The following is a 24342-nucleotide window of genomic DNA, read 5'->3' on the forward strand; positions in this document are numbered from 1 at the left end:
AATTTGTGTTTTCCATTACCAGTCTATGAATAAAAATCACATGGGAGGAGAGATCAGCTCACCCCACGAATGTGAGAGAAGTGTTGGCATCAGAGGATTCAACCCAGGGCACTCCAACCCTCCCCACCAGCAAAGGCAGCTTCAGAGCCTCCCTGACTGAAAATTCCATGGAAGATATAAAAACCCAAGAGAATCCAGAGGAAAATGCCCCAGTGAATGTGGGGAGGGACTGACCTGGTGCCAGCCACAGCTCCATCGTTCTTCCCCAGGGGCTCATCCAGCTCCACCCCACACCACTCCCCTTTGGCAAAGTCCGTCTCTCCCAGAAAACGCACGACTCCAGCTTTGGTTCCTCCAACCTAGAGCAATGACACACATCTGCATTTAATGCATTTCCAAAAGAAAACACCACATTCAGTGACATTTTGGCATAATCACATTCACAAAGCACAGGAATGACATAACCAGTTCTTATTTCAAACTATGTATTTTTTTTGTTAATGAGTTTGTTTTAATGTTGAACAAACAGTGACCTTCACAACCCAAAATATATTTAACAAGGCACAGTATAACCAATGTTCTGAATGCAATAGATTTGTGCTGGAATTTCATATCAATTTCTACCAGCAGGTAATGATGTCTAAGGTCTCTTCTTATTCTAATTCTGTGAGGAAAAAGAAAGGAAATTAAATGTGAACAAAACCCTTTCATATTTTCTCTAAGGAATAATTCAGATAAACTACACAGTACAGCCCTCTTGTATTTAGAACTGATATAAAGCATGATACAGAGCACTTGGCAGAACTGTAGATATAACCAGCTATTTGAATCTTTGGGGAAGAATCATTTTATCTTTTCTTCACTTCCAAGAACAAAAAAATCCAACCCAAACACTCCTAAATGAAAGCCTGGAAAGCAGTGGCTTTCAAACTTATAATATTAAATATTTACAGTCATTCCAATTACTTGCAGTGTCTGTGAGCTACAGCTTTTCATAACAGCCAGGGGATGGAAGAAGTCAGTGAAGCAAGGAAGGAAAAGGTGTTGAGTGCCAGGAAGAGCCACAGGACTCCTGCAGTTCAGGAAGACAAGATGCTGTGCCCTAAATTTGTGCAAATCTGTTCAGCCTGCATCCAGCATTGTGAAAACAGGGACATGGTGATGGAAACCTCTTTTTTTTCCACAGAATTCCACATGGAAAATGCACCAATGGTTTGAAAATGGTCACTTGTGTTTTGTAGTAAAACCAGGAATGTTGTGAGGCCTTGGCAGAGAGCTTGAATGAAATCTCCTATTAAAGACTGTGATTCTCCTTTTTAGAAATGAAAAAATAAATTCGTATTTAATATAATTTTTGCAGCAGACATTCTGTTTCTTGGGATTTCCCAGGATTATTAGAATGCCATAAATTAAGGTGCATGATCACAGCACATGAGAGAATTCACATTATTCCAGCTGGGAAGAGTTCAGTCGTGAGGTCACCTGTGAGGAATTGAGGATTTTACATCCACAAAGTCCCAAGTCAGTGCCAGGAGCTGCCACACACATCTGTGCTCCAGCTTCTGGCTCTATGAGGCTTCAATTGAGGAAAAATAATCCTAATCCACACAAACCTCAGAAAAACAGGGAGAATAATGAACTTTTCTGATATTATTCAAGTCAGAAAGGTGGCGGAGACACTTCTTGTCCACACTTAAGGTGGCAGCTCCTTCTCTGCCATTAGAAGAAATTCTGCAGGTCACCTTCAGATCCTGCTTTAAGTGGCACTGTAGCAAATTATTACTCTCCATGGAATAAAAACACACAAAGTTTACAGTTATCATGACTCAGCCTAATATAGTAACTCGTAGAACCTTTGGTATTTGGTGCTCTTGGCAGAGAACACACAAACAAGAACTAGGACTGGCTTAGAAAAAAAGAATTGTAACCATTCAAAGAGTTACAGAGAATCCAGACCTCTGGCCCAGTGCTGAAAAAGGAATATACAACACTGACAAAGTAACCCCTGGGAAGAACTACCCCTTAAATTGAGAGATGTTTTCTAGAGGGTAAATATCTTAAATACAAACATAAAAACAAATTTTAACTGCACTATCAGTCCATACTGAGCTCCAAGTTCTCCTCCTTATTGCTTTTCTAGCAAGTTTGGGTAGAGGTTTTTGTCTCTTTAGGTTTGTCTTGTTTTGTTTGGCAATTTTTTCTTTAGGTGAAAAGACTGGTTAGTTCTGGTTAGAAGCTGTTTCCCACTCAATTTTGTTCTGTTTTCCATCAGAAAAAAATAGAGTTAAATCAAAAGAGGCTCCATAAATCCATTTAAGAAATTAGACAGGAAAACCAGAACAATGGCCTAGATAAGGAGCATCCCTTCAGAGACAATTCTCAGGGTTGGGGTTGCAGAGACTCCTCAAGCTCCTTTGCCAGAACCTTGAGCCAGGCAATGGAATTTTTTTTTCCTGTTTCATGTGTCTGTGGTGATTTTTTTTAACAAACCCAAATGAATTACCCAAACACAGGCACCCTTTCCATAGGAAGGTGAGTGGGGTAGGTGAGGTAAAAGGTGGAACAGGATAAGTCCATGCAAGGACTCCCAGGGACAGGAAAATGCTGCAATCTGTTCCCTCCAGCTCACCCTGCAAATCAATGCTGGCTCCAGGAAAACACACATTAAACTTGGGTGCAGAATAAATATTCTTCCTTTTCTGTTTCATACCTTGGCCCTGCTCATCTTCCACAGTGATGTAAAAAAAAAGTGAAGAGTTTATTTTGAAGAGATCACATTCAAAGCACAACCTGGAGGAATGTGGCAGTGCCCAGGGACCCTGGAGCTGCTCCAGCCCCTGCAGTGCCCTGAGCCACAGCCTGGGAGCCAGAAATGCAGAAATTCAGATCCCAGACCAGATGGGGCTGCTCAACACCAGATTCCCAGGAGAGGCAGCAAAGTGACTGCCTTGTAACCATGGTACCTGGGTTATTTTAAACAGGACTCAAGGGAGAATGCCAAAGAATTGTTGGTTTTTTCCAAACCCAGTCCAGTTTCTTGGAATAAGCAGCTACTACATCTCTCTCTGCACCTTCTGTGTGTCCTTACAGAGCAGGAATCAGAGCACCCTGTGGCTGTAATGTGCTCAGTTTTAACCAAAAGCTTTCTAAATTTCAGCTTTAAAGACAGGTCAGCCCTCCTTTATAAAGCCCGAGACTGAAAGCTCCCAATCATTCACAGACATCTCTCCCAAAAAGTATATTATTTATCTCCAGCTGCAATTAGTACTGCAAGTGACAACACCAGCCTTGAAAAGAAAATAATAATTTACTCCCTTAGCAGTATAATGTGAGGTGCTACTGTACAAGACAGTGTGGTAAAGGCTTTTCATGATGGAAGTTGTTGTACACACACAGACTTAATGGATAAATGGGAAAAAAAGATCCTGACATGATTAAATTCAACTGTTCCAATCAATATGGAAAAAGAATTGTACTTACAGTGTACAGCATCTGTTCTAGAATTTTATTTCTGAGAATTACAGCCAAAAAAGGTGAAAAAACCCAACCCCAAACCACAAAATTAGCTGCATTTGCCAGCAGATCTACTTCCCAGTACTGCATGAAGGCCTAAAATAAAAAACATCATCCAAAAGAAACAGGGGAAACAAATATTAAAAGATTTCTGAAAGTTCTATGAAAAAATAGAGCACAACTACCACAGAGAGAGTTTTCCATGACCTTCTTTCATGCTAAGGCAGGTCACTAAATAATGGATAGAGAAAAGAGCTGCCAGACCTTTTCTCAGTCAGTTCCCACACTCAATAGAATCAAGCTGTAAAATACAAAGCTGTAATACTCCAGAGAATCTAGGTTAGACTACAGGTCATGATGAGGTGAGGAATTTTGCTTGGAACTCACCAGAGTTATGTCAAACACATGCAAAAAGAGATTAAATTCCATTTTTCCAATTATACCTGAGCTGACATTAATTTGCTGCCAGGTAAAGTGAAACAGCAAAATGGGTTTGGAAAGCTGAAGTGGTTAAAAACCTCCTGGTGAAAGGACAGGGGGATGAACACATCAGACCTTGTGAGAACCTCTGTGGAGCCACATTTCCAAAGATAAGGAGAAGCAGGAAACAAATAAACCAGTGTAATGCAGAGGGGGAAAGGAGAGATGGTCTAAAAATGAGAGTGTGATTTGAGCAGGGCTGGTGGAAAAGGGGACAGGCAGGCTCTGATATTGTGTTAACAATATCACCCATTCAAACCTGCCCAGAGGAGGTAAAAGGTGATAACAACTGCTCTGTGTCCCCTCCTGCCTGAGCACAAACTTGTGGTGACTCCTGAAAGCATCACCTGGATATTTCTGCATTTTCAGGACAATTCAGCACTTGGAAAAGCAAAACCCATGCAGGCACTCAGCCTTTGAAACACCTGGGATGCACTAATCAGGATCTAATCAGAATCATCTTCCTCTTGTTTCTCCACATTTAGCAGAACTGTTTCCAGCTGGCAACAGAAATTGTGTTTAATTGATTTGTTCACCCCTTCAAGGCCAGAGGGGACAAAGGGATCATTTCCCCTTCTCATGGGACAGCTCCTTCCCTCTCCCCAGCTCCATCTGTGATTAACCCTGGAACTGTCCTGAGCTCATTTCTGTGGGGATGTTTTTAGAGCAGAGCTGATATCCATCAGGAAACATGCTGCCACTGCCAGGCTGTTTTCATACTTAATCACTCCATTGTTCAAACATATTTAAATTGCAAATAAACCAAATTTGACTGTGGCCTCTGGCCACTGGCTCTCATGATGATTTGTTGGAAGATTACAGAGCTCTGCAGCATCCACCATGCAGGTACACACAGGTTTTAAGCAAGACACCTCAATTTTTCCCTTTCAACATTAGCAGCTTCAGCTCTTAAAATCTTTTATTGCAAGATATTTTCTCTTGCTTGAGTCATCTTCCAGCTGTGCTCTGAATTCCAATGGGTTTCTCAAATAACTACAGGTGTAAATATACTGAGTTTTTAAATCTATCAGTGAAGTCAAGTGCTAATTTTGAAGCTAGACTGTTAGACAGTATTCAGGATTTTAAAATAATAATCCCACCACATAACTCCATAATGGCATCTTCTCATTAAATCCATAGTTTTAGAGAAGGAAGCAAAAGTGTTTGACAAAACTGCCATATTTCAGTTTGTCAACATTTGTTTGCTCTGACAGTTTTTGCCTTTTTTTTTTGCTGAGATTAGACAGATATTAGCTATTTGCTTTTCTTATTTCCTTTTACACAACATCCAACACTAGATCAAGCCACAACTGGAACAGTGCTAGAGCATTCCCAAACTTTAAACTGGCCTCCAAAATTCAGATTTTTCAACCCAGCAATTCTGTGAGTGGCAGGATCAATGATGGCAGTTTTTCTGTGGCATTGGATATTGTGGGTGAGTGACTTCACTACCTCAAAATGCAAGAGTGACTTCTGCTGTTCCCACTGCTGGGAACAGGATTCAGACAAGCCTTGATCATGTGGATTCTGTGATGTGCAAAGTTCTGTGAAAGCAAATTGCAGCTTTTCCAGAAATGGTGGGCAGTCTCCACCTTCCATTGGGCTGTTTCCATGGAACTGGGAAGAATTTCCTTTGAAACCTCTCCACTTCTACCCAATTTGGTTGCAGTCGACTTGAGAAGTTCAAAAGCAAAATCAAAGTGGTCAAAAAACCTCATGTGCAATAAAATACTCACACACTGTGCTACCACACAATCCTTCACTTCCAGAGAAAACAGCTCAGTAACTAAAACTGATGTGCTATTGAGGGTCAATTCATTCATCCAACTCAAAGAAAACAAAGAAAAAAAAACCCTAACAGCAATTGCATACTACAAAAGCCACATGTGAATTCATCACCACCACAAAAAAAAAGCAAAAACTGAAATAAGTAAATAAACTGTTCTTTCTCCCATCCTGTGTTGAAATGACTGAGGACAAAGTGTTCCTGGATATTCCCCCTTGGGAAGGCAGGGAGAGGGGAAGGGAGCCAGGGAATCCACACACAAAAAAGGAATTAAATACTATTATTAAAGCATGTGGGGAGTCACCAGTCCCTGCCATTACAGCCCAGGAGCTCACAGACAATCAGAACTTTAAAAAGGAATTACCAAAACAGAGTGACTCAGACACAACTTGTGCCTTGCTCCAAGTTAAATTTAACACCTTGGTTGTGAGCAGGTTGGTAATGCCACGTCTGGAAAATGCTTCAAAGTAACATTAAATAAAGCAGAGGTTTGCACAAGGAATGAATAAAGGCAAAGCCTTTGGATACCCCTTATCCTCAGATATTTTCTCATGCATGGATTTCAAGCTGTAGCAGCCACTTAGCAAACTAATCTACATCATCCATTACAATATCCAAAATACTGGGCCTAGGTAGTCATACATAAATATAAAAATTACTTTCATCCTTGATTTAACATGACAAAGCCATGAAAATACCTCACAGCCACCTCAGCTCAGGGATAAAGCCAAGTGTGACTGAGCAGTTAAAACTGTCACATCTGATGGAGGAGACAGGAGAGAGGAGCCCCAGGAGAGCACAAACCACTCACACATTCCCAACTTCCAAATTTTTCTTCCTTTTCCATCCTTCTATTCATTGTGCCAGATATTTTTGCACTGTTTTAACTGTAACACCACCAATGAATATTTGTTTTAGAACAGTTTTTATAACTCTCAAACAGACTAAGCTCAGAAGTGCATTTCAGAAAGTTGTAAAATCCAGAAAAAGAGCCTTAAAAACACCACAGTGCCAATGCTAAAGGAGAAACTCCTCTCTACACGTGAAGTTTTTTTCCCTTGGCTGCTTTTCAGAGCTCTGGAATGTAATCAGTTGACAGCCCCACGTCATGTTTACTTGCAGATAGGTTACATGGGTGGAAACAAATCTGACAATAATCTCCTATCAGCCCCTGCCTGCTCCAGCACCAAAGACAACGGGAAGAAACATCAAAGCACAGAGTAACTTCCAGGCAGCTCTGTAAAACAGGGAATAAAGAGAAATGAGATGTCACTCAGAGAGCTTTGCAAAAAAGGCCACATCAGCAATGCCTGGAAATTGAGTTTGCATCTTTTTGTGAACATATGGACAGAGTTCCAGCTTTACAGCTCAGCCCCAGGAGCAGCAGATTTGGCAGACTGGGATGGAGCTGTAACTGGTTAAATGAATGAAAGCACTTTAATCCCTTGAGAAGGCTAAGGGCCCTTAGGTTGATAAGATTTTTATTTATTTCTTTAAAATACAGCATCTGGTCCCTTCAGGGAAAAGCTGCTGATGCTGTCAAAGCTGCTTCAACTTTTGGTACAGCCAACAGTTGTCACACAGAGAAGATTCCTCTCTTTTATTAACAAGTTGCCTTTGTTTTGGTTGGGTAGTTCAGGGGGGTTTGTTTGTTTGTTTTTCAAATCAACTTTGTATTGGGCTCTTAAGAAATCCTAAGTGTGCAGCACCAGGGCAAACAGGTTCTCTGGCCACAACTCAAACAGGAAACCCAAACTGGCTGAGCCTGAAAGTAATTTGTTTTCTGAATTGGTTTTCTGTTGTTCTTTCCCCATCTGGTTTAGCACTGAGCAAGGCACTTCTTGCACAGGAATTCTTATTCAGAGCAGGTTCAAATGCTGAAGCTGGAGCCTGATTTTCAGCAGAAAAATCAACTGCAGCTCTGGCACTGTCATTAACCCCAAAAAGGCTGGATGAGGGCAGTGAGAAAGTGCAGATTTCCACATCAATTTTCCTGTGTTACAGAATCCCCAAAAACAGGATCAGGCTGTCCAGAGTTAATGTTCTAACTCTTAAATCACATCCAGATTCCAGAACACACATCATATGTTAGGAATGGAAATGATGCCTAATACAGGGCTGTTTGAATTACTCTTTGCATTAATAAGTCTTCTTTGGTTTAGCCCCATTTTTATTCAGTAAAAGATACATCAGTGTACCAAATGAAAAGCTGAATAGTGAATTACACCTAATAAACCACAATTCTTTGATATATCTAACTCATCTACCTGTATTTTCAACATTTCCAAATCTATCACAAGACATTGTTGGTTTGTTAGTGAAAGGAAAATTGAGCACAAGCTTGCTGAACATGGCTCAGATATTGGGATTTGAGGGAGACAGATTCATCATCAGAGATTCCCAGGACAGCAGAGCACAGGGGGCTGTTTCAATTAATCATCTTTGAGGAGTAAACTACAGAAATCTAAAGGTCCTTTTCCACTAGAACATCCATTTAGGGCTATAATATTTCAGTGAATACTTGTGTATTCACTCACTTTGATTTGCTTTGACTCCTCTGGAATCTCAAGAAAGAGAACTTCTAAGACAACAGGACAATGGGAATTTTCCCACAATTATTCTATTTCCCTTAAGGGCATTGATGTCTACCATGAGTTATTTTTCTGATGTTTACAACTCAATTTAATGGCCTGGAAATGTCTTCTTCAAATTGAGGGGAAAAACCAGGAAAGGTTATAGCTGATTGTTGTATTTTTCTGCAGGCACCCACAACTGACATATCCAATACCTTGAAGCAGTGTCTGTTTTGATGTCAATGTCTTTTTAATAACCAAGGTCTTTTGGGAGAAGAGGGTTTTCTGCCCCCTGAAAAAGCAAGGCTGCTTGTTTTGCCTTTTTTTATCTCTGTATCTACAGCACTGTTCAGCACAACCTCACATGAGATGCTCTGAGCAAGCCTGGTTGACAATACACAGGTGATCACCTCACAGCTCTACTTGGTTTTTGTACTGGAATTTATTTTCTCTGGCATTTGCCTCTATTTTTTTCCCTCTAGAAATTTTTTCTTTTACTTCTCTGGAATTTCTTTTCTCTAACTCTGAGTAAGTGTCCCAAATCTGCATGTAAGCACTGTTCTTCCTAATGTTATCTGAATTAAGGAAAGATCACACAGGGTATCTGTCTTCATAATCAAATAAATCAGGGACATATTCACTGGAAGGTTCCTTTTTTACTAACCCTTTATATTTTGAAGATATCAATTTTCCTGCAGAAGTTTGGGAGGGCTCTAACACGGGACCCTGCAGCATTTGGTAATTCTAACAAAGTGTACAAAAGGCTGGTGAAACCACCAGAGATGAAAGGAATAAGAAGAAAAGCCTAAGGCATCTTTTCTCTCCACACAAAACAGTACAGGCCATCCACTGGAGCTTTAATCACCTCCTCAAGACTCCTCTGCTCCCAACAGCCTTTAATGAAACCACCTCACCCCAGCACCACTGGGGCAGCAGTTTGCTGGGACAATGCAGAAGCAAACTGAGGAGTGACAGCTTCTGATCCTGGAGAGGAGCAGTGTTAACATCTCTGCAGGAACTGGAGAATTCCAACCAAGCTGAGCTGCTGGGAAAGCCTGAAATTGAACCCAACATGTCAGGCTCAAACTTGTGCCCAATTTGCATCTGTGTAACACAGAAAGTTGAGATGTGAGTTAGCAAACACTGGCTGAATGGCCTCCTGTTCCTTGCTAATCCAGACTGGGAACACAAAAAGAGCTGTAAGATTTTTGCCTTTTTTGTTGAAATCATCCAAAAGCAGCCATTTACCACCAATAAAAAAAAAACTTTAAGTAATTTAACTGATCCACTCAAGGTAATTCCCATGCAGGACATTTTAGAACCCAAGTTAAGAGACAAAAAATGAACAGATTGAAATACTTCAGTGTAACACTCCACACCCTGAGATCACACACTAAGATCAATGAAGTTGAGGCCATCTGATGTCCATTCTGGAATGTAATCTTGGCTGACAGGCTGTGCCTTACCCATCTATGAATCTGCCCTTTAGGACATCATTTTCCAATTAGCTGTTTTAACAGGACTCCCAAATGAGCTTTTGTCTATCATGAATTCACTGTTTTGAACTGCAGTTCTTTGCTGCTGGAGGCTCCCTGTTCTCACACTGTAATTCCCAGCAGTTGTTTTCCCCACATGTCCATAATCACCAAAAAACCTTCACCAAATACTCCCAGCAGTTGGTCCAAGCTGCAGGAACTGATGGATGCTGCAGCACTGAGCCCCTCCAGCCCTGCACTGGTGTGCTCAGACTGGAACACATCACTGTGACACCACATTGTCACTTAGAGGGGGAATTCTGTGCTGAGGTGGGACTGGCAACTTCCACCCAGCCTTTCACCCTCTTGTGTAACACATCACTGAAAAGGAACTGCTGTGAGCATAAATAAAACCCAAGAGATGTGGAGCAGGCCAGGTTTGTGGATTTGTCCTTCTGATGGAGCAGGAATGGCTGAGAGTGACACAAGGACAGGCAAGCCTTTCCCAACAATTGGTGCTGTTGGAGGCTCTGAGGACAGTTCCCAGAATTACTCAGTGACACCTCAACTCTCCAGTTCAGTGTCAGGGAAAAAAATATTAACAGATGAATCAATTATTCAGCCAAGCTTAGGATTATCTGAACTAACCTGGCCACTTAGGATATTTACATCTGAATTATTATTACCACATGACAACAGAGTCTGGGATATACTACAAATAATTAGCATGGGATCCAAAAGGATTAAAAAAGAGTAAACAAGGATCCTGCCCCTTCAACATTCACATTCCTGAGTGTTTTATAATGGTATAGAAATTATAGTTATGCATCACCACCATACTGTGCTAGGAATTCACCCAAAACCTCAAACTACAATTTGATGATTCATGAGGAAGACTTATGGCAAACAGAGGTAGTACAGAGGATGAAATATTAAGTTTAACTTGTCCTACTTAACAATTTGGGACCTTATTATTATTCTCAAACTGTGGCACTTAGGATATGCTGCTTCTGCACTAATTAGACCCAGGGAAGGCAGAGCAATGCCTTCACAGCAGCACAGAATTCTCCCACCCAAAAGGGACATCCCAGAAGGGCTCCCAAAGGTCCTTGAGGAAAAGGCAAACAAGTGGTTAAAGCCCTGATGGTGTCTGGAGGACAACAGGGCTCAGTCTGACAGAAATAGCCAGGGATAAACCACAAATCTTTGTTTCCATTGGCACTCCAAGAAAACACATCTCAGCCCAAATCCAGCTGTCAGCCAACCCCTGCCCTCACTTCACCTTTGCTTCCTTCTACAACTTGGCCCTGTGTTTTAAGCTCTTCTTAAACAGAAAGAGGAGGCAAATTCTTCCTTCAAAAACACAATAAACTTAATTAAAATATCAATCCACCTTCACTGCAGAATTATTATCTGGTGGAGCAATGCAAGACAAACAATATAATCCAGGGGATTTTTTTTTCTATTTAATGTCCTTACAGTAACCACAGAAATGTTTCTGTGCCAGAATACTCACACCTGCCAAATGGAAATTCTAAAACTATATCATAAATAAGAAAATATTGTATCAAAATAAGAACAAGACAAATCTTCAGCTTAATGATTCACTGGAGTAAATCAAACCTAAAATCAGGTCTCTGATACAGTGATCATAGATCTGGTGAGCACACAAAGATCATTCCAGTTATATATGAAGGCTACACAAGTGTCTTTAAATTAAGAATGTAACATACACAACCAGTTTCCTGATAATTATTTTTTTAAATGTTAAAACTAACAGAGCAGCTCCCTTTTAAAAAGGTGAGATGATACACTGGCAGAAGCATTTAGGGGCCTGCATTCAGGAAGGGCTGCCAAGAAATGTGGCACATCCCCAAGAGCACACGTAATTCCTGGCTGATCAGTGGATTATGTGACTGCTCCTGTCCCTGCCCATCACCACTCAGGAACAATCAATTATTGAACTCTTTGCTTTCTAAAGACACAGCCCTGGACAGGGCAGGAGAGCTGCATGGAAATCTCACAGGCTTGGTTTTTATTTAGCACCACTGGAGCTCTTGAAGAGGCAGAGAGATAAGCTACAAATATGTTGTTAAACACAATGTTGTGTTTTAAACAGTGGCAAAACATAATAGATTAAAACCTGCCAAAATAACCATTTTATCTTGGTACTGCCAAGATTCCCACAGCATGCAAAGAGCTTGTTTACAGAAGACACTAAACAAAAAAAGCCAGAGCACAAATTTACATTATCCTACCAAGGAAACAGCAGAAAAGTTTTGAATATTAGCAGAAGTTTCAATTAATCAATCAAAAGCAGACAGGGAAATCTTACCAGCACTCGATCTCCAATCTTGAGCTCCCTCTCTCCTTTCTTTAGCGATCCAGCTTCCGACAGGTTTGATATAGATTCACTGGCAGTTTTGGAAAGATTGCTAATCTGAGAAGGAGTTGCATGTTCCTTAGCAGCAAGGGGGCTTTTCTGGGGGATTCCTGAAGGGGGGAGTGCAGCACTGGAGGACACTACACTGGCAGCTGATGTGGAGGTTGGGGACGTGGCTCTGGAGGCGTGAGCTGTCTGGGTACCGTTGGCCTCGTCCTCTGTCACCACTTTCCTGGTCAGTTTGGACGGCCTTGTGAATATTCCCCTCAGGGGTTCACACTGGAAATAGCGAACTCCAGCCACGGAGCCGTCGTTCTTGCCGATGGGCTCATCCAGCACAATCCCTGCCCACTGCCCCGGGGCGAACTGCGTCTCCCCCAGGAACTGGATGAAGCCGGGCTTGTTTCCATTGACCCAAACGCGCTCCCCGACTCTGAAATCATCCACAAACTCCTCGTGTGCGTCTGCAGGGGCTGTGCTTGAGCTCTTCTCACTGGGAGCTGCTTTTTCTGCTGGAGCTGGAAGCAAAGCACAATGAGAAACAATGGGAATTAAATACACTAATATTCCAAAGAGCATCATTACTCTGTTTCAATGTAATAATGTCCCTAATTAGGAGATCACAACTCCTAATTTTCCTGTGCAAACGCTGTAATCTCTGGAAAAAATAATTCAAAATCTAAGGACAGAGACACTGAATGCATTTAATGAAGGTTTTGGTAAAAACCTTGTAAAAATCACGGGTCTGACTTCAAAAATTCCCAAAGCATTTTTATCATGACAAGGTTTCTCTGAGGAAAATTCCAATCTTTAGATGTTTTGTAAGTTCTACATGCAATTTTTAAAAATCAGAAATACAAGCAAAAATACATTGGTGTAAAGAGTAAAAATAATGTATAGTACAGCATTCAAGGTATTTTTGTATCAGAAGATGAATAAGGGGATAATTAAGATATTTAACTATTCCTTACCAACAGCAACAGGTGTAGGTGTTTTCAGCAAGGTACTCCCGTGCTTGATGGTCTTTGAAGGAGCTTTAAGTCCACTTGGTTTTAACATACTCATCTTTTTGCAATACCACTGGTTATCCTCCTCCTCTGTAGCAACTATCTTTTTCCAAACATGGAGAAAATATATTGTTCAAACTTTTTCAACTCTGGAATAAACCTGTATATAAAAAGATCAGACATGAGCAAAGATCAGTGTTAACTCCTGCAGAAAGGATTTCTGTATATACACAATCTGTGTACAAAATGCATTATAAAAAATGCCTTCCAGCAGCAACCAGCAGCATTTCCAGCTTCCCATCTTTTGAACTTCCTATTAAAACCCAAATCATCAAAAGAACTCACTTTGCTGAATGCTGCTTTATTTATCTTGAGATTTAAACTAAAAGGCTATTTTAAGAAAGAAAAACAAATTCCTTAACAGCACAGCTAACATTACACATAAATTTAACTGCTGTGCACACACAACTGTTTTCAGTCCCATTTTTCCAGTGTTGCAACAGCCCAGCAAAACCAACTTAAGGCTAAAGAAATAACAGCAAGAGAAATCAAGACAGCCAGGAATTTCAGGATAAAAGAAGTTTCTAAGAGATTGGAACTGAAAAGTTTAAATTGTTTTAAAGTTACATGATGACAAGTGAAAAGCAAAGAGCCACCTCAGCTCCTGGTGACCTCAGATCACAAGATACGCTGGCTCGCAGTCCCCACCAGTGCCCCAGCTAAGAGGAGGGACTCCTCCCAACGTTGCTAGGACAGAACTTGGAAGCCAGCTCAAAGCTTTTCAGGGAGCTGTTTTGCCACAGGAGGCATCTTCTTTCTGATCCCAAAAGCTTCAGAAAAGCTTTTTCATCTCTAATGAAAAATCCACATTTTTTTACCTCGAATGCGAATTCAAAGCCGAACTTGAAGGCGACTGCTCTCCCCCCTCTTCAAAGGAATAAACTATTCTGTGTGAACACAGCTTGGCTTTGTGCTGACTTTTACATGAGGCACTGCCAGAACAGCTACACCACTCAAACAGCAGCAGCACACACCTAAACAAAAACCTGAAGGGGAAAGGAAACGGGCACGCAGTGCTTGCTCAAGTGTTTGCTCAGAACACGTCAGACAAGAACTACAAAGCAGCTCCCGGTCCTGCCCTCTACTCAGCACTCTGGCACCTGTCAGGACAGAAAGCTGGGCAGCTCAGCACCCAGTTAAAGGTAAAACAAACCTGCAGCAAGGGGAACTAAGGAGAATAAACCATGGTACCAGTCTAAGATTTATCCCTCCTGTGTTATGAATTATTAATCGGCGTCCCTAAAAATCAATTCACTGTTTTGTGAACATAAACACCAAAGTGAAACATTCCTTATGGTATTTCAAGACCTGCCATGCCAAATTCAAGGCCTTTAGAAAATATATTATACTTTAAAAAGCATGAATAACCACCTTGGTTGTAATTGTGTTTGTCTACAATGTAAGTTCTGCTCCCTGAAGTGCTGGGAAGATTTCTGAACCTTTTTTTTTCTAGTGATGCCAGAAGTTTGTCACCCACCTGCCTGCAGAGTTATGACTGCATATTTCCTTATCCTTCCTTCTAGAAATCTTCTAAAACTGCACCAAGAGCATGAAAAGCCTTCTCTCTCACAAATGTGCTCCCCTCCTCAGGCTGCAGCCCTTTTCCTTCCTCTCCAACTCCAGACCCCCCATGCTCACCTCCTCTACTTTCCTCAACCCATCAAAATGCATGAAACAGAAAAACTGTTCAAGATAAAGAAGTGTTTGGTGTAAATACAGAAACAGGAGAAACATCATGGTCAGTTCTTTTTAGTTCACAGTCAGTACCAAAGACCAAACTGATGGAAATTTGGGCCAAGGGGAGTTGTCCTCAAGGAAGGTTTCTCCTGAAGCCTGGAAGCTGGAACTGCTCCCCACACTCTGCCATTCTTTTCCACACCTCACCTCTTTTTTGGCCCCCAAAGATCATTCCAGCACCACCACAACTGCATTGTGCAAGGACAGACACAGCAAGAGAAAGCACACACTACATGACCACCCAAATCAGACTTTGCCAGTTGCAGTTAATTATTTATTAATAGATGGTTAACAAGCCTCTGCTCAACAGAAAGTTAGAATGTTCTACCACTGCATTTCTTGGCTCAGGGTACTCATTCAGAGTTTAATCTTGCTCTCCACAGTCATGGGTTATATATTTGCTGTGTCATTTGCTTTTCTCAACTAGGCCATAACAGAACCCCTCATGTCCTGGTTTCAGAGTTACTGAAATTGTACTTAATTCAGACAAAATAAAAACTAAGATTATAGGCAACACCTGTGGATAAATGACTGCCTCACTGAAAGAGTTCAAATGCAACTTTTGGTCTCAGGGACAGAGCTTTGGAGCAGCATTGCCTAATGGAGCTCATTAAACACAGAAATTTGCATCAGCTGATTTTCAGCATTACACACTCCAACGTATCCTAACAGGCTCCAGATGTCAATGATCTCATTTCAGTTCTCATCAAACACAGCAGCTCACTGCTTGTCTCAATTTGTTCTCTCCTCCCTGGAATCTGTCTCAGCTCTCCTGAGAAAGGATCCTTATAACCAACAGACAAAAATATGACTGTGTCCCAAAATATCCTGTCAGGAACCTAAGGAAAGGTCCAGAAAGTCTGTGATAATAAATTCCACTGAAGTGTTCTACCAGTAACAAAACTGAGCATAAAAAGAGATTTTAAGCACAGGCTTTGCACTTGTGCTATTACTGGACTACACACAATATGAATTTTAACTGATTAATGATCACATTATTCTTATTTACCTTCTGAAGGCCTCTAAGTATTGCATGGATCAAGCAAAAAGTTGGGAACCATTGTTTTAAGTAAATAAATCCTACTAATGTGCTATGTGATAATGATATGAATTTTGTTGGCAGGCTGATATTAAAAATAAATAAAATGTAGCCACATAATTACAAAATTACAAAAGCAGAATATTTTCCAACTGTCAAAAAAGGAATTCCTATAATTAAAAGAAAGCAGCTGTCCAAAGTTCCTTTCAAGACCATTTTCAACAAACAGTATTCCAAAAAGAACTAAATAAAATAAGAACACAGGGAGAAAACTCAGCTCACTCTACTTAACCCTGTAGTCATGACAAGAATTTAGGAGTACCAGTGGAACCACAGCATAGCTTAGGTTGGAAAAGACCTCTAGGATAATTAAGTCCAGCTTTTCCTAGTTCTTCAAAACACTTGGAATTAAAAAGATTAATGTTTAACTTAGTTAACACCATTAATAGACTAAATACTGCTGGAAAATGCCTTGCAATGCCAATGCATTTCCAAGCTCAAAAAGAGACCACTTGATTTGTTAATTGTGCTGAGCACAGAGGTGCTTTGCAAAACACAAATAAACAGTCCCACTGCAAGCTAGAGAGTAAATATTGTAAAAGGAGTTTGTAGAACAGAAAACTGCTGAAAAATCTCACAGGGACCATCACATGCAACCCCTGTGGCAGTCAGTAACAACACCTAGAAAACAAATTCCCATAGCATGAAGAAAAGGTAAAATGACCAAAATAAATCAGAAAATCCTTCTGTAGAAAAGTTAAATGGAAAATATATTCCAAAGACCACCATAATGCAGTAACTTCACCTTCCTGAGAGAAAAACAAACTCAGCACAAGAAGCACAGTTTGAAATCTCTGCCTGAACAGCATTTCTTAAATACCTGTTTCATTCTTGTCCAACTGCTGCTGCCAAGCTTGAAGGAACTAATGAATCATTCCTCAAATATCTGGAGTTTAGAGAAAGTAACTTGGAATTTTGACCCTTGAAAGATTTCCCCTCCAGCCCATGAGTTATTCCAAGAGCTCTGACCCTACACACTCATGAACACAACTCCTAAAATTATTGCAGTCTTAAAAGTAAAGCACATAAACATGTTCTCTGTGATTCAGATCTAATCCCTACAGCTCCAAAAGTTGTATTTGCACTCTCCTGGGCTGTTATTACACTCCTGTAAAAATGAGTATATATATTTACTAAAGCACTTAATGCTTTTAGTTGAATTTATAAGCTTTTGAAATCCACACCTGATTTAAAAATACAACTCCATTTTGGCTTTGAACAAAATCAACACCTTCTCTTTGCACTGCTCTTAGCTGCTTGCTGCCTCTTGGAGAATATTTCTTTGTGTGCAAGAATGAGCCAGATCAGAGCCAAACTTCTGGAAAGTTCTGAGGGGAGTAATTCATGCACAGCAGGTGCACAACCCACCAGACTGGGACATGCCCACCAGAATCCTTACAGGAACAATTCTGGATGAAGGGGGCACAGGATGAATCCTGGAACAGAAATTTTCCTAATCCTGACTCCCCCTCTGCTGAATTCTGGGTCTGTTGGAGAAATTTCTGAATAATCATTGTGCAAGCAATGGATTAGATTTACAACTAAATATTCCAGAGCACAGAATATCCATTGTGAATGTCTCACTCACCTTCAAAGCCAGCCCTGTACAATTACAAGTTGCTAAACCAGAAGGATGGATTTGGAAGCCCTCATGGACTCACTTCACGGAGCTTCTCTTGGTTTTCCTGGCCACTCACTACTCAAACACAACTATTCTGGAGCCATAAACTCACATCCAGGTCTCTCTGTATCGATCCACCGAAGCCAGACAGTGAAAAGGCAAATGAACAACTCTGTGACCCTCACACTCCTGCCTTGCTGCAAATTCCCTGGGTTTTGTCAGCTCTGATGCATTTATTGAATGGGCAGCAAGTTCAGAGTGAAGCACACAGAAAGCACCGTAGGCATTTGTTAACAAAGAGAGGCACAAACAGCAAATGAGGTGGGGCTGAGGTAAAACCCTCTGCAGAGGCCACTGTTAAAGCAAACTGAGCATCTGAGCATTCCTCTGGGATTTACTGCACTGCTCAGGGATCACACTGTGCAATCAGAGGCATCTTCAGGTATCAGTCACACTGAAATGAATGTAATTTAAGAAAGAATTTATATATCAAACAGCAAACAAACAGAATTGAGAATTTAAGATTTCAGTACAAAAGGAGTTGGCATTTGGAAGTCAATATTTGATTACTCATTCAACACACAGCAATTAGAGAAAGGGAGCATTTAAAAACATGGCTTCAGTTTCATTTTCTCTTCCAAAAGCCATTGATTTTTGTGTCAATTAGTCAAGTAATGTTATGATCTGAATATAGCCTTCAGACACATCACTACTAGAAGAAAAGACATTATTTACTTCAATGTTTGTTAGGCCAAGTGCCAAGAAAACATATTTATTTGGGTTACTGTGCTCTGCTTAGTGCCAAAATCAGAACATGAGGGCTGGTACCTGCCCTTCAAACCAATGGTTTGTACCTCTCCTTTAAAGGTAGGAAAAAAAAATTGCATTTATAACTTAACTGATCAGGTAGAAAATAACAAAAGAAATTCAGACCTTTCTGATCTGTTGTTTGCAGGTACTGGAACAGGAAATAAAAATTTTGTAAGAAAATAAACAAGAAGGTCTCATAATTTACACAGGATCCTGATGACATTCTGCTGTCCAGCCCAAGCCAACACAACCATGACAGGAATTCCAGAGTAAACCCTTCACAAAGGCAAACACTTATCCTGCAGGAACCTCAAAGCCACATTTCTTATATTCTGTTTAACATAAATATGAATTTTACTAGGGATAGACTCTTGGAAGTGCATCTCTACTTAATTTAACCAGGCATAACTATTAAATGAACAGAACAAAAGCAATTCCTGCTTTTCTGCAGTGCCTTCACTGTAGCTACCAGGATAACTCCAGGAAATTACTGCTGCATGCAAGTTTTAGCAGGGCTTTAGTCTAACCCAAACACAGTTTGCTTTTGCTGCCATAATAACACGAGCCCAAAGGCTGCAGGAATTTGGGAAGTTTGCCCACTGGGATGACACAGCTCCTCTGACAGTGGCCCTGATGTGAAGAACTCAACCTGAAACAAAGAGTGACAAAAACCAACAGAAACTGAAACAGAGCTGTGCTATCAGTGGCAGAGGGCCTGAAAAACCTTCCAGTTGTGTTTTCCAGGGCACTGGTTTAGAGAGACACCCCTCAGTGTGAGGCAAGCAGAGTGTGTTTGTGAGGCAGGAGCAGGCAGGGATGTCTGGAGCAGTCCCAGGCTGTAACACAAACACTCTGCCTTGTCATCACTCATCCCACCATGGAACCACTGCACCCAGGGCTAAGGACAGCCCCAGAAATAGCTCCTGCCTTTTTCACTCCAAAGAGCAAATCCCTGTTTCCCTGAGATCTCAAAGATGCTCCCTCTGTCTTGTACACTGAGAGGGGCTGAGGAAGGATATTTGGGAACCCCAAAGCCCCACAGCACAGCTCAACCAGCAACTTCAGATTTATTTCCTGACTGAAATCAATAGCAGAAGTTGTGTTTCTGTACCACAGAGATGACTGGAACTGTTCTCCACATGAGTTCACACATCCCAGGGTATTCAGAACCAAAGACTTTTAGATCATCTTTCAACAACAGCAAGGCCTGCACACAAATCTGTATTTCTCCTTTGATTTTGACCTGCTGGGTAATTTCAACTAAATAAAACAAAAGGCAGGACATCTCTTAAAAAAAATCCTATTCTTACAAGTTTCACAGAAGCAGGTGAACCAGGAAGAAGGAGACTTGTGTTTAAAGAGTTTTGAGTTTCTCCCTTTAGAATAACAGACTTCTGAAGCAAATTTGCCATCAATACATTTGAGAGCAGCAGGTTATCAGTTTGTTTGGAGATAATATAAAATTTGAACTTAATACAGTTAGGAAGGCAACCATCATCAGACCCAAATCCACTGAAAATTGATATTAACCAATTGCTAAGTTGCTAAATAAGACACAAGGATGTTTTTCTGTCTTGGGAAGTGCAGGATATTGTATAAACAGAATCAAGGAAAGGGAAAAGGTGGGGGGAATTCCTCTAAGTCAGAAACTGCACTAAGAAGAAGATGAATCAGATCAAAGATAGTAAGAGGCTTAGGAGCTGAAACCATCAGTCAGATATTACAGCACTGCTATGAGGAAGGCAATTCATCAGAGCTTCAGCTCTGCTTATGGATTTTAATTCTGCATCAAGGACATTTTAAGTCACCCCATTTCATCATTCTAGAACTTGCTATGCTCATTCAGATTCCTAAATGCCTCAGGATCCTCAGTAAAGAAACACTGAGACTGTTGAATATGAAGCACAAATGAGAGGATGTCTAAAAAACTATTTTGGGCCAGCAATTTGTGAGTAATTTTTTCAAAATCTATTGCTATTTCAAACACAGCCTGATCAGTCCTCTTAAAAAGATTCTGCCTATCTTTAATTAATCAGGAAGAGCTGCTAATTGTTAATATGATGCAAACTAGCACTTCAAGTTGCCACTGTGCACACAGATTATGAAAACATTGCTGCTCTAGTCTATTAAAAGATCAGAAACCACATGATCCTCCCTCCTCAGCACATCATTCCCTACAGAAAGAGTCAAGGATTGAGGAGCAGAGAAAGTTTCCAACTAAGTAAATAATTGCCACCTCTTCTGGTAAAACCCATTATCATCACTAATTTTCCTATATTTTTCCCAGGAAATTCTTGTCTTTCCTCAAAGATCTCCATTTCAACAAGAAAAAGAACAATTTGTTTGGCTGTCCACACTGACTTCTGTTGATGATAATTCACTTCAGCCATCCCAGTAAGTGCAATCAGTCAGGATAAAATGATGACTTTGGAAAAGCAGAGTCTTGAGTTATTTAGGACCTACTATTTAAACTTTGAGAAAGAAAACATCTCCTGTCAGCCTCAAACCCCCAAGCATTTACAGGCACAAAGGCTTCTCCCTAATACAATTAACAACCAAAGCAGCTGAAACAAAGATGCTGCTTTTTATAGTAAGGATTTAATTTTGATAGACTTGGGTGAAACTGTAACTGTTTCACACTGGGTGAAAACATCAAGTCAGCTGTCTCTTTTTAGCTGTGTTCTCAGCCTTTGAAATTAGCACCATGAGTGCTGCACGGCTGGCAGAGAGCTCAGGACAAGTACAAATTCAGAACTTAGATAAATATTGCTGTGATTGAGTGGATGCTGCTGCCAAGCAGCAGAATGAGAGTGTCAAATAAGCTGATTCTGTACAATATTGAGTTTCTCTCTCTGCCTTGCAATTTCCCCTCATAATAAGATAAAAATACAGACAGATTATAAAGATGAGGGGAAATAAATAGGTTTTAATGGTGGTTCTTCTGGAAACAGTGAAGATGTGTCTTATAAATTAGAAGAATGTATAGTACTATTCTCATTAATTTTTACAAATAATTACTGAGATGTTTCAAGTAGAAAAACTTAGATGGGTGTTAAAGCACAAACTTGTAAAGCCTGTCCTTAGCTACATCTCCTGAACCCTTCACAGCCTTCTGGGGGCCAGGAGCCAGCACCAGATTTGTGGGTATTTCTAAGGGTCAGTCAAGAGTGCAGCTTCACTCTGCAAAAACAAAACGTGGAGGACAGACACCTGCACAAGCAGGAGGTGTTTAAATCACCAGGGATTTAACTCTGCTGACAGAGTTCTGCTGCTCAACACCAAAGAAATGGTTGCTCCAGCAGGAACTGGCATGGGGCTGAGGGCAGCTGAGATTACAGCTAATGCAGTATATAATTGCCTTTCATGAAATAACAAAACACCATCCATCTGAGGCATTTCCAAACATGCTGCTCCAATAAGGATTCCAGTGAGTTACTCTTTATATGTGCCAGCAGAGCCAGTAGTCCCTAAGGAATGCCAAAGGATTAAACAAGAGCTGCATTCATTCATGGCTGTCATGTTCAAACATTAGAAAACTCGCATTCAACATACGGAGCTGACATTTGACCCCAGTGTTTTAGAAAGAGAAAGAAAAGCAGCTCTGAAAAATCATATTGGCAAGGCAGAGCTCTCTATTTCTTTTTAAGGAGGATCTATTTTGATATATTCTCAGTCCCTCCCAAGAAAAACTTTAACAGGGCTAAAAGGATAAAGGGAGGAACGCTGAAGGAATTATGCAATCTGCCCAAGCTGAGTAAATAAAAGCTGTCTTGGGTATCCACAGTCAGAAGATGGCAAACAGATACAACCTGAAAGGCAGACAGGAAATCTTCAGGAGCTCTAGGAAGTTGTAGCAATCAGCAGAGAGAGCACTGCTCCTTCCTACAGTGTAAGCACACGAGGAAAGAGGCTGCTATTCCCTACAGAATACATCTGCAATGAGCATAGGACACAGCTGGTGCTCTGCCCTGCCTAGAAAGCTGAGATCTTCTCTTTAAGGGAAACCATACAAATTGTGTAAAACTCTTTTTTGCCAAATAAAATCTCCCTTTTGATCCCTAAAGATACAGACATTTAAGGTCACATTTCCAAAGCTTTCTGCTTCAGACAACTCATGCCTCTCCCTTCAGTACACAGAAATATTTAGTGCACTGTAGCACAGACAGAAAAGCTCCCAGCACATACAGAAGGACTGGGCAGGAAGAGAACCCTGAAATCTTGGCATTTTACAGCAAGAACTAACAATCCTCAGCATGACAGTTAAACTATCCTCAGAATAAGAAATGCTGCTGTGGGTGGAGGGGAGGTGTTTACTTTTCCTTCACAGTATCTACTTTGCAATCTTCCTACTCTTGCAGCAGGTGCACACGGACACACTTCAGGAAAACCACTCTGCCGTTGCTACTTTCAAATTTACATTGCATTCAGAATGCATATTTCTGTTCTTTCAATAAAATACTTTGCAAAGCAGCCGGCATCAAGGCATTTCCTCTTTTGTACCTCTTTTTCTTTCTTCTTCCTACGTGTCAACACAAGTGTCACATGTTTCAAAATCCTTCTGCTCAAAGATCTCAAAGCAACCTGTGAACTTCTATAAAACCCTGCCCGTTCAGCACAGTGGGTAAAAGAAGGGGTGGGGAGGATCAAGTCCTCATTTCACAGTCATATTTTTAATCATCAACATATACAATCACAGAGTACATTTTCCTGCCCATGCTCTATTCTGGAAAATTTCTTTAGTGTTGGCTTGTTTGTTTCTATTTTGAAAAATTATTTAAAGCACGGAATCAGAACCGAGATGAAAGGGAAAAGTAACTCCTGATTTTTTTATGCAGCAGGAGCCACATTACCCTGTGAGTAACAGCAGCAATTACCTTGTGCCCCATGACAGCTATGGCACAGAAAAGGGAGCAGTGCATCGCCCGAGGTTCAGCTCCATAGCGGGAGCAGGAGGGGCCTGGAGCAGCGCCCGTGCCTGGGAATCCCGCAGCTCTGACCCTGCCTAGAACATGGCAGCAAACTCTGCTGAGCCACCTGAGGGGATGCCAGAGCAGCTCACCTGGAAACAGCAGCTTTTATAACAACGCGAGGATGGGGGCCGCCCATTAAAAAAAAATACAGAAATGCCAAGGTAGATTATTAGTAAAATATCCGTATGTAAATGCAGGATGCTGGGAATTGCAGGTCAGCACTCACCAAGGAATATAAGGAATATCCACACCTCTTCCCTCAGAACCAACCGCTCAAGCCACCACTAACCCAGCACAGCGCCGCAGCTTCCCACAGCGAGACCCGAGCAGAGGCTGCGAACCAACCTCGGCGTCCCCGCTCCGGACCAGCACCCCGGGGCTGAACGAGACGAGGCCGCCTCGCTGCTGCTGCTCCGCTCCGGCCCCACGTCCGCAGCGCCCCGTCCCGCCGGGGCTCGGCCGGGCCCCCGCCGGAGCCCAGCACGTGTGGCGGCCGCTAACAGCCCTGAGCGCCGGGGCCCTGCCCGCCGCCGGCCCTCACGGCCCCGCGCTCCCCTCACGGCTCCTCGGCGCCGACCCCCGCGCCCTCAGACCCGCCCAGCGCGGCGCCCGGACGGGAAGCGCGGAGGCCCCGAGGCGGGAGGCGGCGGCCGCGGCTCCGCTCGCCCTCAGGCGCTGCCGTGGCTCCACGCGCTCCCCAGGGCGGTTCCCCCCCGGCTCCGCCGTCTCACCGGCCCCGGCGCCAGCGCAGCTCCCGCCGCCTCCTCCGGCCGCTGCTCCCGCTCCCGTTCCTGCTCCCGCTCCCCTCTGCAGCGGCGCCGCCCCGGC

The 24342-nt window shown here is 41.8% G+C and overlaps 1 protein-coding gene across 12 annotated transcripts in view; it reads right to left on the reverse strand.

Moving 5' to 3' along the window:
* Window positions 1-24342, reverse strand: part of CLIP1 (CAP-Gly domain containing linker protein 1) — a 59437-nt gene extending 35095 nt beyond the window's left edge. For all 12 annotated transcript variants that reach the window (XM_033075902.2, XM_033075906.2, XM_033075905.2 and 9 more), the window contains exons 1-4: window positions 24246-24342; window positions 13182-13377; window positions 12163-12728; window positions 235-359 (exon numbers count right to left, since the gene is read on the reverse strand). In XM_033075902.2, the coding sequence (XP_032931793.1) occupies window positions 235-359; window positions 12163-12728; window positions 13182-13275 (785 nt within the window). In that variant the 5' untranslated portion in view covers window positions 13276-13377; window positions 24246-24342. The remainder of the gene's footprint in view (window positions 1-234; window positions 360-12162; window positions 12729-13181; window positions 13378-24245) is intronic.

The sequence above is a fragment of the Catharus ustulatus genome, chromosome 18, assembly GCF_009819885.2.
Source record: "Catharus ustulatus isolate bCatUst1 chromosome 18, bCatUst1.pri.v2, whole genome shotgun sequence".
Lineage (NCBI taxonomy): Eukaryota > Metazoa > Chordata > Aves > Passeriformes > Turdidae > Catharus > Catharus ustulatus.